The 13,958-nt window shown below is 47.2% G+C and overlaps 1 protein-coding gene across 10 annotated transcripts in view; it reads left to right on the forward strand.

Moving 5' to 3' along the window:
• Positions 1–13,958, forward strand: part of DEPDC5 (DEP domain containing 5) — an 85,163-nt gene that overhangs the window by 8,780 nt on the left and 62,425 nt on the right. For all 10 annotated transcript variants that reach the window (XM_025199281.1, XM_025199280.1, XM_014518133.2 and 7 more), the window contains exons 9-18: positions 2,979–3,040; positions 4,158–4,227; positions 6,710–6,782; positions 7,278–7,381; positions 7,660–7,734; positions 8,312–8,446; positions 9,461–9,522; positions 9,831–9,904; positions 11,646–11,715; positions 12,444–12,480. In XM_025199281.1, coding sequence (XP_025055066.1) covers positions 2,979–3,040; positions 4,158–4,227; positions 6,710–6,782; positions 7,278–7,381; positions 7,660–7,734; positions 8,312–8,446; positions 9,461–9,522; positions 9,831–9,904; positions 11,646–11,715; positions 12,444–12,480 — 762 coding nt within the window. The remainder of the gene's footprint in view (positions 1–2,978; positions 3,041–4,157; positions 4,228–6,709; positions 6,783–7,277; positions 7,382–7,659; positions 7,735–8,311; positions 8,447–9,460; positions 9,523–9,830; positions 9,905–11,645; positions 11,716–12,443; positions 12,481–13,958) is intronic.

A 13,958-nucleotide genomic window follows, 5' to 3' on the forward strand; every position in this document is an offset into this window, starting at 1 on the left:
ACAAATAATTGTTCAGACCCTCTGGGGTTCCTTTTTGAGAGCCTGTCTTTGCAGTTGGTTAAAGTGATTCAAAAACAGCTTCTTGAAAATAAGGTCCTAGTTGCTCTTTCATCCACAAGTATAAAGCCCATGGTGTAAAACAAGAAGGGCATCCTACCCGCAGAAACCCTGACTCAGATTTAATTTCTCTGTCCATAGCTGAGGCTATTTATATAGTTTAGGGATGTCAAAGATCTGTCATATAGAGTTACATCATCCAGTACCCAGTGCTGTCTGGGAGTCCCCCTGCATGCTGGATCCTGTGCCCATGATACCCATTCTGACGAGTCCAAGACTATGTGCTACACAAGGCATGCATTCTGGCCAGTCTGAGGTGGGTGCTGCATGCAACACAGGTCCTGGATTGGCACTGTGTGTGGTGTAGTCCTGGATTGGCCAGAGCAAGTGCTGGATCCAGCATGCAGTAGGGGACAATGTGCTCCATTGGTTCCCCATGTGCCAGATCTGGTGTCTGCTCTGACTGGTCTGAAACCTGCACTGCATGTGGTGCCTGCCCTGGACTGGTTGGAGTGGGTGCCATATGCGGTGTGTATCCCAGTCTGGCAAGAGTAGGCACTGTGGGCACTGGATCTGGCATGCATGTGGGGGCAGGGGGTGTCTGTGGACTCAGTCTGGCCTGTGGACTGATCCCATACACTCATCTGGCCTGTAGAGCCAGGTAAGTTTGACATACTTGATGTAGCTAATTCACATGTCTGAATTGGGAGAAACAGCCTAGGCTATTTAGTGATTATGGTACATTCTCCATGGCTGTGTGTCTTTCCAGCTTGTCAGCTTATTTTTCAGTGACAGACCCTGGGCAATGTTGCTTAGTTCACTCTAAATCTCCCTCTTTTCTAGGGTCTTTGATGGTCCCCTTTGACCATCCTTTGAAATTTAGCCTTTGAAAGGGAATCCCACTCTGACCTAGATGGTCCCAGTCAGGATTATCTTAACTGTTTTGAAGCTGTGTACTTGAGCTGCCTTATATACATCATTGTTCCATCTTTCTGGCTTAGTTCTTTAACTGCTCTTTTACAGCCTCCTTGAGTAGGTACATGCATGTGGGCAGCCACACAGAACGGAAAAGGGAAACATTCATGCATCTTCTATGTGAAGAAGATACAACAGAATTTTCTAGTTCATTATAAATAGGAATCCTGTTTTTTTTTCCTCTAAAAATTGCAAATTCACTGATCAACTCCCCCAATTCATGTTTTTGCATGATTAAAATGAAATCTCCTCTCTCTCTCTCTCTCTCTCTCTCTCTTCAACTTAGACCTAATGTTTTATTGGCATCAGTTGAACACAATATTTTATTGATATAGTTACAATTTGAAAACCTATCAGTGCCTTAATCGTTATAAAAGAAATTCGAAATACTGATACATTTTGGTGTTTGAGGGGTTTTTTTATCATGGAAAATCAGATCTTCCCTGCCCCCTTCATTCACCAGGATATGGGTTCAGATGTGGTTGTGTCTGTCCCATTTCAGCCCCTCCAGCTTTGTGTTGCTGAGCAGCCATGATATTCCGGTGCCCTGCGCTTGCCCATGCTGTTGCCCTTCACTTCCAAGCCACAGTTCCCTGAGCCTTGCCAGTACCCCTCACTTCCAAGCCACAGCCCACTGGCCCTGCTAGTGCCCCTCACTCCCAGCCCACAACCTCCCCGCAACTTCTAGTGCCCCTCACTCCTAACCCACTGCCCTCTGTCCTTAGGCCCTAACCCCACAGTGTATGAGGAAGAGGGTGGGAAAAGGGGCGGTGTGGGTATAGAACATGCGTTGTCAGGAGGGGGGCACAGGCGACTTGTTTGTGGGTGGGCATGTGCCCCTCCCCCCAGATTTCTGTGCCTGTGACAGGGTGTGGGGCTGCAGCCGGACCAGACCAGATTTGAGAAGGAGCTTCCTCCACTGCCCAGGCCAGGACCCAGCATGGGAGGGAGTGCTGCACTGCTCTGGCTGCCAAGGTGAGGTGCAGCAGCAGTGCAGAGTTGTGGCCCCTGCTGCTGCTGGGTGGGAAAGGGGCACCTGACCTTGGCGGACTTGGTAGTGAAGTGCTCCCTCCCATGCTCAGTCCCCGCTGCTGGGTTGTGGAGGCAGCTTCTTCCTGGAGCTGGTCCAGCCAGACTGCAGCCACATTCTCCACACACTGCTCAGGGGGCATTTGCCCACCCCCTGCACCCCGATGCATGGTCTGTGTCCCTCTACCCCATAGACTTTTATGTAGTGGAAACTGCTCTCCACTGCTACCTGGCTGCTGCATGTGTGTATGTATGTGCACACACATGACCTGGAACCAACTTCCAAAAGAAGTGGTGCTGGCTCCTACCCTGGGGGTCTTTAAAAAAAAAAAAAAAGAGGCTGAATGAACAGCTGGCCGGGGTCATTTCACCCCAGTACTCTTTCCTGCCTTGGCAGGGGGTTGGATTAGATGATCTCCTCAGGTCCCTTCCAACCCTACCAACTATGAAACATGGACATGGTGCCCCCTGTGTCCTGCTTTCCCCAGCCCCAAGCAGCCCTTTGCAGGCTGGAATTCTGCCAGCCTACAAGAGGGAACCTGCAGTTTCCTGGGTTTTTCTCCCTTTAAAGGAGAAAATATGCATTTTTCTCCTTTAAAAGAAGAAAGCCACGTTTTTCCATGACAAACGGAGAACTTGGATCCCTGGTCATAATTATATTGTAGAGGTATGATCCTTGACACCAAAGCTGTACCTTATGTTCATGTCCTGTAAAACTTGTCCTGCTTTTTTCCGTTTTTCATGTTCTTTGCTTTGGTAATATCATGAGTGACTCTCAACAGCGGGAAGCTAGCCTTCAGTTCTAATAAAAATCATTGTGCTGGCACTGTTAGGGTAAGGTTACTAGGAACCATATGGGTGTATCAGAGAAATAAGCACAGATGTTTGATGCTTTTTTGTTGCTGCTGTCTTTGTAGGGGACCTGTACTTTGAGAAAGCTGTGAATGGTTTCCTTTCTGATCTCTTCACCAAATGGAAGGTATTGTTGCTGTTCTGAATAGATTCTGCTTCAAAGTGAACAAGTCACCCCTTTTGTTTGCCTGTTATGCAGTATAACTTACTGCATGCAGTCAGTATCTATCTTCTGGTACTGTACTCTGAAGAAAAGGGGTAGGAGCCACAACATGAATGGGCACAGTTAAAAGCCAGTCTGTAAAACATTACTTTTTTTGACACATTTGCAGAAAGATCTATTCTGATTTCCAGTGCCTGCAATTCACTTAGTGGTGGAGCTTCAAAAACAAGAGCCAAAAATTTCAGTATAAACGTGAACATTTTAGCAACCCTCAATGGGGGTGAGTGTGAAATAGACAAAATCGAGTGGGAGGAGACATAGGGCATCAAGAGCTCTGAATCACAAACCTAAACTCCATGCAGCTTTACTGGTAACATTGGTCTACTTTGTTTTAATTGGGAATGGAGAAGAGGAGTTCAAGAGAACTCTGAATAGCTCTGTTTTTCTTCACTTAGTTCTTTACTTGAGCCTATATTTTTCTTCCCAAGGAACCCTGGGAGAATGTGGCCAAGGAATTCTGCACAGCTCACCAGTTCCATTCCCAGTCTCTACAGCAGAGCTTTCCAAACTGTGTGCCGCGACACATTAGTGTGTCGGCGGCAGTGTGTAGGTGTGTCGCGCGAAATGCAGAAAATTTTGCGGAAGGGCACCGCGGAGCTCCCTTACTCGCGTCTGCTTCCCTTGGCCCCTCCCCCGGAACTGAATTACTATGTCGCGAAATGATGCATGTCTAAAAAGTGTGTCACCAACATGAAAAGTTTGGAAAGCTCTGCTCTACAGAGTAATGCAAAATACTCCTCTTACATATTCCTGTTAGCCAGACAAGGTTATTTGTGCAGATGTGATATCTTTTATTAGACCAGCTATTTGTTAGCCTGATACTGTTCAGCTTAGCATGGCACAGTCCTACAAGCTCCAGGGAGTATAGTCTGCAGGTGCATTGGTGCTTGTTTTCCCTTTTTTCAGGGAAATCTTTGCTCTTTTGGGAATGTGCAGCTGCTGTTTATATGCTGAAAACTATATGGGTCAGAAGTTAGAAATGTCTTGCTTTTACTCATTGACTTCCATTTTTATTGGACAGGAGAAGAACTGCAGCCATGAAGTGACAGTGGTTCTATTTTCTAGAACTTTTTATGATGCAAAATCAATAGGTAAGATGGTACCACATTTTTAAAAATTTCTTCTCCATCCTGACCCTTCCCTTTAACTCAGGGGTCTCCACCCTTTTTTGGATAGGAGATCACTTCTTTAATTAAAAAGCAACCCAACATCTACCCTGCACTGTCTCCCACTCCTGCAGGTCAGTCTGTGGGGTGGGAAGGGGAGGGGGGCAGATTGAAGTGAAATGAGAAAAAATGATTTGGGAGCATGCCCCCTGCAGCTGGTAAGTCTGTAGGGGGAAGGGGTGGGGCAGATCGATGCCCCAGTAGTGAGGGAGGGAGCAGGGAACAGGCAGGAGAAGGGGCTGGGGGGAGTTGGGCCCTGGCTGGGCCGGGGGTGGGACAAGCAGAGGCCCGGGAGAAATGTGCCCCCCAGGCCTCTGATTGTCCCCCACTCTCCCCAGCCCCTGCTCCTGCCTATGCCCTCCCCCGCCCTGTTGGGGGCTCAGTTTGCCCGCCGCCCCCCCCCCCAGCAGTGAGTGAGGGAGTGCAGCTGGGGCAGGCCCTGCATAGCTGGGCGGGATGCAGGGCAGACCTGTGATTGGTTTGTCTGGGGGCGGGGCACGCACCCCTGGAGGGCTTTGGGGTGGCAGGGCTTGTGCCCCTGGATCTGCGGGTGGGATGGGGCGGGCTCTTCCTGGCTCAGGTGTTGGGCTATGCTACGCTTGGGCCAGGCAGCGATGGTACTGGGAGTGGGGCTGCGAACTACTGCCAGGAAGAGCCCGGTGCAGCCTCCCAGCCCACCCTCCCCCACCATGCAGATCCTGGGCACTTGATGCCTGTGCCCTTGGGGGTGGGGGAGAGGAGGGGCAGGGGCAGGGCCGGGGGAAGGCTGTGCTATGCTCTTCCCAGTGGGGGCTGGGCCGCACTGTGCTCAGGGTGAGTGGCAGCAATGGGGCTGGAAAGGAGTTGGGGGGGCTACGGCTAATTTTTGGGTGCCTGCAGGCCCTCCATAGCCCTGCTTCCAGCGCCGCTGCTGCCATTGCCTGGCCCGAGCGCATCATGGCCCCAGTCTGCCCTGGCCCGCCCCGTGTGCAGATCTGGGGGGCACATGCCCCCCATGCTCTCCTGGGGGTGCGTGTCCCCCTTCCCTGCACCTCCTGCACAAGCTGCTCGCTGCTCTGTCCTGTGCCCTGCCCTGGCTGTACAGGGCCTGCCCCTGCCCCACTCCCTCACACACTGCTGCTCCATCTGCCTGTGCTGCCCTATGTTTGTGGGCATTATAAACATGCCCCCCATCGATGCTTGACACAGGTGGCTGCCATTGTGGGCTGGGTTTTGTGCCATGAACCCCACTGTAGCTGGCCCAGGAGCGGCTCAACACGGCATACGTCCCACCCTGGGCTGAGCTTCATCCTCTGGTGGCGGATACACGTGGTGTCAAGCCACTCCCCAGCCCGCTACATTCGACCTTTCTGCCCCCCCCCAGGCCAGCGGCAGTGGGGCTTGGGTTGCAAAGCCCAGCCCACAATGGCAGCTGCCTCTGCCGCACTCATATGGGGGGAGGGGGGGCACGTGCCCCATGGGGCCTCTGCCGAGGTCCACTCAAAGGCAGGAGCCCCCCATGATCCTGGACAAGCCGCCCAGGCTCTATCTTCCTACCACATGCCTGGCCGGGGTTCCGCTCACCTTATCCCTGCTCCTGCTTCTACTGTACTCTCTCTCACTGCGGGGGCCTCAATCTGATCCCCACCCTTCCCTCCCCCACAGACTGACCTGCTGGGGGGGGGGGGGGGGGTGCACATGCATGTACACACTCAGGGCCCTGCCCCCACAGCCTCAGATAAAGTGCAAGAGGCTCCGCAATTGACTGGTTGGTGACCACTGCTTTAACTGTTCCCTTCCCTCTTGGAAGCTTATCAGAATGGGTGGAATGTCAGTGGAGGACTTGATTTCATTAATGGATGCTATGTTTTAGAGTTGATTAGAAGTACGTTATATAGGAAGCATTGGTGACTATGGGCATTTTGGAAAGTACTTGCCTTCCTTCAGCTGCTATAGTTTCAGAGAGCAGTCTAGGACCTGCACAGACCTGTGTATACTTCTGTAGTTGTTATAAAGTCCTTGCTGTCCTGCACAAATGGATGGGAAGAGTTGTGTTGAGTGTTTTTCATAGTTTGCAGTTTACTTTATTTTCCATAGCCTAATGCAAAGCTGCGTTTTTTCCTTAATGAGCTTGTTCTCTCTCCAAGATGTCCAGTGTCAAACACAATGGGTGCATGATGATTCCTTGTGTGAATCCTTTAAGCAGTATTATATGAAAGGACATGGGTCAGTTGTCCCCATAGTCCTCAAGCTCTTGTACAAGGATGCCCTGTGTCTTAATTTTAAAACCAAATTTAATATGATCAGGAAAATTTATGTTCTTTGTTTTGCTTTTCCTCCAAGGTTTAGATTTACTCTGGAAATGGCTGCTTCTCAAGAAATGCTTTAGAATGAATGATCTTCACCCCCACTTTCATTTCCATTACAGATGAGTTTCCTGAGATACATCGTGCCTCAATTCGGCAGGATCACGAGGGAAGATTTTATGAAGACTTCTACAAGTATGTTGACTCTTACCCTTTAAGGGATAGATGTGCCTTAGAATCCACGTGGAACTCATTAATTAGGACCCCTTTGGAGAATATCAAGTTTCTTGCTAGAGTGCCTCAGAAGGACATGGTCTTAGTATATCAAAAAGCATTCTTCCCTGAGCCTGGCCACTGACCACTTCTTCCCCAGCTCAGATATGTGCACGGTCATTTTTGCTGAATGCAGAGTTGTCACACTGCCACTTCTAGAAATTGTTTATAGACTTCAAAGATCACATGCTTTTTCTGTAGTATAAGACATAACATTTATGTAAGGCTTGGCCATCTCATGAAATTTTACTTTCTTACCTGTGAGAGAATGTTGTAGAAATACTTATTTCCTCCTTCTGTAGCTTTCTTTTGCTTTGACTGTAGGTTGTCAGTCCTTCCCTCTCACTTTTTATAGCTTCCTCTGAGAACCTGCATGATAACCTCCCTTTTGTGGTCCTCAAAATATGTTACTTTCAGGGTTGTGGTTCAGAATGAGAGACGGGAAGAATGGACATCATTGCTTGTGACTATTAAAAAACTCTTCATCCAGTATCCTGTGCTGGTGCGGCTGGAGCAGGCAGGTGGGGGAGATCTTCTTTAATCTAAGTTGCTGGGTCTTTACTCTCAGCCTTGCAGTGTCTGGCTTCCTCTGCTGATGCTTGCCCCACAAATGATTAGTTTTATGTCTTCTGGTTTCCTTCTGGTACTGTGTGGGGTGGCATAAGACTCACGAGTCCTGACTATGCATTGGGCAGCATGGTGGGAATAGCTTCAAAAATTCCAGGAAATGCTCCTTGTTGGTGATTTGTCTTTATATAGATGATAAATTAAGTTTTTTTCCTTGTAAACTTTTGTCTAGAGGGCTTCCCTCCAGGTTACAATTCTACTTCAGCACAAGGGAACTACCTGGAGGCCATAAATCTTTCTTTCAATGGTGAGTAAGGAAAAATTAACTTGTCTCCCTTGCTTGCAGGAGAAACTGATTTGCATTTCTTCTGAGTGAACTGGCATTAAAAACAAATACTTTCTGAGTCCTGGGGCTTATATCAAAGCTTTGTCATCTTTAGCCAGTTTATTTTCCTTCATCTAAGATGCATCTATATGTGAGCATTACATCGGAGTTTTCCAGTCACCGTCATGCAGCGGCTCTTTGTGCTACCTGATTCAGTTACTTATTGTCTTTGGCATCTCCAGAGTTGCAAGAAAGCAAACTCTGACTGGAAAAACACCCACCTATTAATTATTCCTCCCATCCCTTACTTTTTTCTTCTTCCTCCTACTTTTAATGCCATTCCAACATATATTTTAAAAGCATAGGGAAAACATTACTGACCACTGCATTATATAGCTGGCTGTATATAGATAAATACAGGTCCTGTTATATTTGTGTCTGATAGTTTAGGGTTGCTTTTTTAATATCAATAGTGTCACATTTTCAACTCTTAAAGAAAAAGATGCTGGATATTTCTTTAAGCTCTCTGCCTGCTCTTTGATTCTTACTTATCTTTTAGTGTTTGACAAGCATTACATAAACCGGAACTTTGACCGGACTGGACAGATGTCTGTGGTTATCACACCTGGGGTGGGTGTGTTTGAAGTGGACCGGCTCCTTATGATCCTGACCAAGCAGCGTATGATAGACAATGGTAAAGAAACAACTTAATTTTTCAGAAACCAGAGCTTCTCTTGGTTCTCAGAAACACAGCATTGTCAGGTCTTACAATGCATCTTTCTGAAGGATGAATCTGGAGGACGTACTGCTACACTAAATGCAAATCTGGCATGATTTTCAGTGTTTCCAAACCCTTGCAGCTCCCTTTAACTTCTTGGGGGATTTGTGAGTGCTCAGCACTTAAAGGACAATGGTGTATGATTTGTGTGAGTTCAGAGGAAACACTTCCTAGTTCCATTTATGTGCTCTTTCTGTGTAATCGGGGGGGAGGGCCAATGTGTGGCACACATGCTGCAAGTGACATGAGCGGTCTTTGCAGATCAAGCCCCCATGGTGAGGGAGGGAGTGGGGCAGGGGCTGGGGCTGGGGCAGGCACTGCTCTGCCAGGGAGGGGCACAGGATGGAGCCGCGGCTTGTCTGGGTGGGGAAGGAGGGGCAGCTCCTGGCACTGCGTGCACCCTGGGAGGGCATGGGGGGGGCGTGTGCCTCTGGATCTGTGCAGGGCAGGATGAGCTGCTGCTGTGGGTTGGGGCCAGGACTGCTCCAGGCTCTTCCTGGCTGGGAACTAGGCCAGGCTGCACTTGGGGTGGGCAGCAGCGGTGCTGCCCTCCCCCCGCTCCCCACACGCCTTCTGGATGAGCCACGGCTCTGTTCTGCGCTCTGCCCTGCCCCAGCTGGGCAGCCCCAGCCCCACTCCCTCCTTCACCACTGGGGTCTTGATCTGCCCCCTCACGCCCCTAACCTTCCCCCATCCCCTTCCCCTTCCACCACAACAGACTTACCAGCTACGTGCTGTGCTCCTTGCCGCCTACATGCTGCGCTGCAGCTGTGCGCTTGCATGGGGCATTTATCTGCCACATCAGGCTGATTTCCGATACAGGCAATTTTCTTTATATCGGTGCTGATCTGATATCAGACTGATGTATCAGTGCACCTCTAGTAACAGCTATGGGTAGTTTGTGGCTATACTGTTCTTTTTTGTTTACAGGTATTGGTGTTGACTTGGTATGTATGGGGGAGCAACCACTGCATGCTGTACCACTCTTTAAGGTAATGGATACTTGTTACTGCAGCTGTTTAGCTTATTATTTGACCAGCTAGAGCAGTGGTTCCCAAACTGACAGATTACGCACCAAATTTAAAAGATACAACTTTAAATACCACCAGCACATTTTTTAGTTCAATCTTCAGTACCACCAGCAATTTTTTGTCATATAAAGTAATTATAATAAATCTATTAACATGTACCACTGACAGGTTGTCTGCGTACCACTGGTGGTACGCATACCACAGATTGGGAACCACTGAGCTAGAGGAAGCTCAGAGTACTTGTTACATCTGCCAACCTTTTCTTCTAGCTTCACAATCGCAGTTGTCCTGGAGATTCTCGCTTGGGAGATGACTACAATATTCCACACTGGATAAACCACAGGTTAGTGCGTGAGTTGGGATTTTCTCAGACACACCAGCTTTTTTTCAGCATTCATGGTATAGTTTTCCCTTGGTTGTCTATTGAACGCAACATTTTTTTGCCATGTTGTTGTTTTTTTTTTCTGTTCAACTTGCAGAGCATAGATGCAGCTTCTGCAAAGAGCATGGGGTTTCCCAACAGAAGTGATAGGTGGCAAACGTAGATACAAAAGGTTACAGGGCAATCTGTAAAGTAGGGAGATGTAATCTTAGGCTTGGGTGTTTAGCTGTCTTACCTCTGTCCTTGAAGAGTGCTTAAGGAAATGCAGGAATGTAAACTAATCAGATGAGATAGTTAAAACACTTGAATGGCTCAGCATTTCTCATGAAAACAAGCAAATCCTGAATAAACTGCTATGGGTATGGCCTCTGAAAAGAGTGTACCAGGCCCAGGATCCAAATGAAACATTGCATTTCAGAGTGTGGCACTGTCTACTCCAAACCTTGGCTTGTTTCTTTTCCTTTTTTTCAGACGTCTTTCTGTTAAGATTGTCTGAGAATATTCTCTCTCTTTAAAAGAGATGAAGCAGCGACCTGCCTCCACTATGTCCAACTGTTGCCATATAGCTGTAATATAGGCATGTTCTTTCTTCATGTACCTCTTGTGTTCCTTCTTCATGTACCAGTTGTGTCCCTTGCAGAGTTTGCTTGTACAAAGTACTCTGCTAGTATGCCTATTGGATAAGCATACAATTACCCCAACTGCATAACACAACATCTGGACCAATTTTCTTGCCTGTTGTTTACATCATTGATTAAGTGTATAAAAACACTTAAATGAATAGCTTCTTTTGGCCTCTGTGTCTACTTTCCAGTGTAATTGTACTCAGTTTAACTACATTATAACTGGCTCCAGAAACAGAGCACAGAGAACATTGGCAAATGCTGCTATTAGATGCCTTTAAAACAAGGGGAGGTAGCAGCCTTGAAACTAGCCAGTGCGTGTCATTTTCAGTGCTTCTAATGAAAGACTTGAGACCTGATTATTAAAATGAAAGGAGATAGTCAACTGATACCACAGCCCTGACAGCAATTGAGACAAGTTATTCTGTACTTAATGAGCATTAATCATGTTAAATTCAGGTAAGTACATGCTCCAGATAAATGCAGTCTTTTTCTTCCAGTTCTGAGACTCTTTGCTTAAACAGAGCAGACTGTTCACTTTTTCCAAGTATTTAAGCTCCTCCTGATCTATGCCTTACATAAAAGCAGTGTTCCAGATTTTGCCTTTTCTGACTGCAAAGCAAATTATAACGGTCAACTCTTTGAGATAAATTCAAATAGAAGAGGTCTTGGCTGGGGCATGACTTTTAAGCAACTGAAGCCAGCTACTGCCAAGTAGATTGCAAAAGAGTTACCAGTGGCAGGTGCTGTTATGAACTGAACAGTTTTGGGAGGAAAGAGGAGGGGAACTGGAGAAGGCAGTTCTTTAGGGTGTGAGGAGTTGCAGGTTGAGTGTGTGTGCGAATGCAATAATGTGGCTTTATTGGACTATACAGCTTTGTCTTGATCTTGCATGCAGCTGTTTATTTGTTTGTCTTGCTGTCTCCATCTCGTCTCCAGAAGAATCTTTCTGGAGTAGGATCCAGGTGATACTAACCCACACTCAGTGTCCACTTATTCAGTAGTTAAGCAGCTGCTTGTTTTTATTTAAATAATTAATTTTCTAAAAGTTACTGAACAGCTTTGCTCTTCCTTTTTAGTTTCTACACATCCAAAAGCCAGCTCCTGTGTAACAGTTTCACTCCACGGATCAAGCTGGCAGGAAAGAAGGTAGGCTGGCTGCTGTTGATCTCTTCCTGTCAAGTAGGCAAGCTGATCTCTTTAGCTATAGCGTACTGTTCAGTCCTAGTCTTTTCCAGCTGCTCTTCAGCTGTACTAAATTGGTTCTGACCAGCATGGATTTATGCCTTCTTTTCATTCAAGAATGCTTTTAATACTTTTTGGTGCCAGATATCAAAGTCTTTGTAGCAGTGTAGGTAAACAGTGGCAGTATAGGTGAAGCAGTAGTGATAGGATTCCATGCTAGTGACAAGTGAAAGTACAGCTGTGATTCTTAGTGATAAAGGGGTTCTAGGCCTGGGATTAGTATGAAGACTTTCCTTTCACAGAATGGGGCTAGAAGAAAGCTTAAGGAATTTAAAGGTAAAATATACTCACTTGCTAATATGGAATATAAACAGCCCTTTTTCATCATGGGGAAAATCTAACACTGAAGTGTCCATGGGAGTGAGGAGGAGACAGCTGTCTTGTTGGCAAAGATGAGTTTTACTTTGGGGGTTGTGACTGAGTGTCCATCTTCTTACATAATCTCTGAGCTGGAGCCTGAGGAGGTCTGGCTGCCTGAGTCTGTCAGCAGAATAAACTGCAAAGCTCTGCACAAAGTATTAAGTCTGATGATGTTCAGTCATAGTTGGGGGTGAAGTTTCCTTGGAACATGCTGACCTGTATCCTTATTTTTTTTTGTTTCCTTTGCCACATTTCCTGTGTCTGGTCTCCAGTCACTGATTGAGAGGGCGAAAAACAGCAGAGACTCCTGTGAGTAATTCAGTGCTGGAATGACCCATCTCCTTGCTTTATTTTTTGTTTTTTTAAATAATAAATGGCTCTAAAAAGGCCATGGCACAGTGGTTGAACTACTGCTGATGGTATCGAGAAGGGCATAATTGTAACAAATGGCAGGAGAACAAGATCTATATTGCCCACGGTGCTGATGTAGGTTTATAAGAGGGCTTTCTGGCTAGTGGCTTATGTGGAATGGAATTAGATCTTGGGCCTGACTGCTTGTCAGCTGGCTAGAGGAGAGATGGTATCAATTTGATATATTGCAGAGATGTCAATGTTAGTGTTGGGGGAGTGTCGTGGGGCCATTTATAAAAATTTTCACTTTGCTATGTTTATCACATAGGCATTACTGCCATTTATTACCATTTATGAATGTGTATTTTATAAGATATCATGATCATGCTTTGGTGCTTGGCTGCAACTGCAGGAAGGTTCCTCCGCATTAAAGCTTTGCGCCAGATCTAGCTCACAGGCCGTATGTTTGGCACCCCTGATGTATTGTCTTTGACCCTTTTGCACCAGAATGGAAAAAGTAGACCTTGGTTGCCTTCCTTGAGATGCTGTTAGTGCCATAAGTGCAGAATTGCAGCATGAAAAGCTTAGAATCCTGCATTACTGTTGGCTACAAATGTCCAACTCGGGATCCTAAAAATTTTGGTTTATTAGGCAGATTGAAACACTGTAATGAAGTCAAACCATAAACCTTGGGGCTGGTCCCCTCACACGCGCACGCACACAGTAGCGAGCTACAAGAGTTGGGTATACCTATCCCACAAATGCTGGAATCTGCCATCGATGGCCAGTCGAGACTTCTTCCAGCGTGGTGTTATCCTCCAGAAGGGGTGGCTGGCTGGTCCTTTTGGCTGGACAGGTCGGGTGCTGGTCAAGTTGGAGATCAAGAGGGCACCCCTGAGGGTCACTTTTCACTGCTTTTTATCTGTCCCTGGCAGACTTTGGTGACTCCCCAGTTTTCAGGTTTGCCCAATCCAGGGGTCATTGATCCTTGTGGGACTTCCCCCTCAGTGGCTACTGGATGGCATCTGTCAGCCCCAGGGGTCGTCCACATGTATGTGCAGGTTTGGGAGTCCGTTGATGAATTTTGATTAATTTACTGCTGTCATGAGTAGGACTCTGGGAGTGATCGATCTGGAGTTATTCAGCCCCAAAAGTTGGTCCCCAGTGTTGATATCCCCTTGGGTGACTATTGCCCGTCCACCTCTGTGGACGTGGCTTCTATCTGGAGACACGGTCTCCCCAATTACCAGTCCGCTAATAATCCTAGAATAATGCCTGCGTTCTCCACCAAATAGTGTTGGCTACAAATGTCCAACTCGGGATCCTTAAAATTCTGGTTTATTAGATGGATTGAAAATGCTGTAATGAAGTCAAATCATAAACCTTGGGGCTGGCGCGCGCACGCGCGCACCCCCCCCCCCCGGGCCGGGGGGTCC

This window comes from Alligator sinensis, unplaced genomic scaffold (assembly GCF_000455745.1).
Source record: "Alligator sinensis unplaced genomic scaffold, ASM45574v1 scaffold505_1, whole genome shotgun sequence".
Lineage (NCBI taxonomy): Eukaryota > Metazoa > Chordata > Crocodylia > Alligatoridae > Alligator > Alligator sinensis.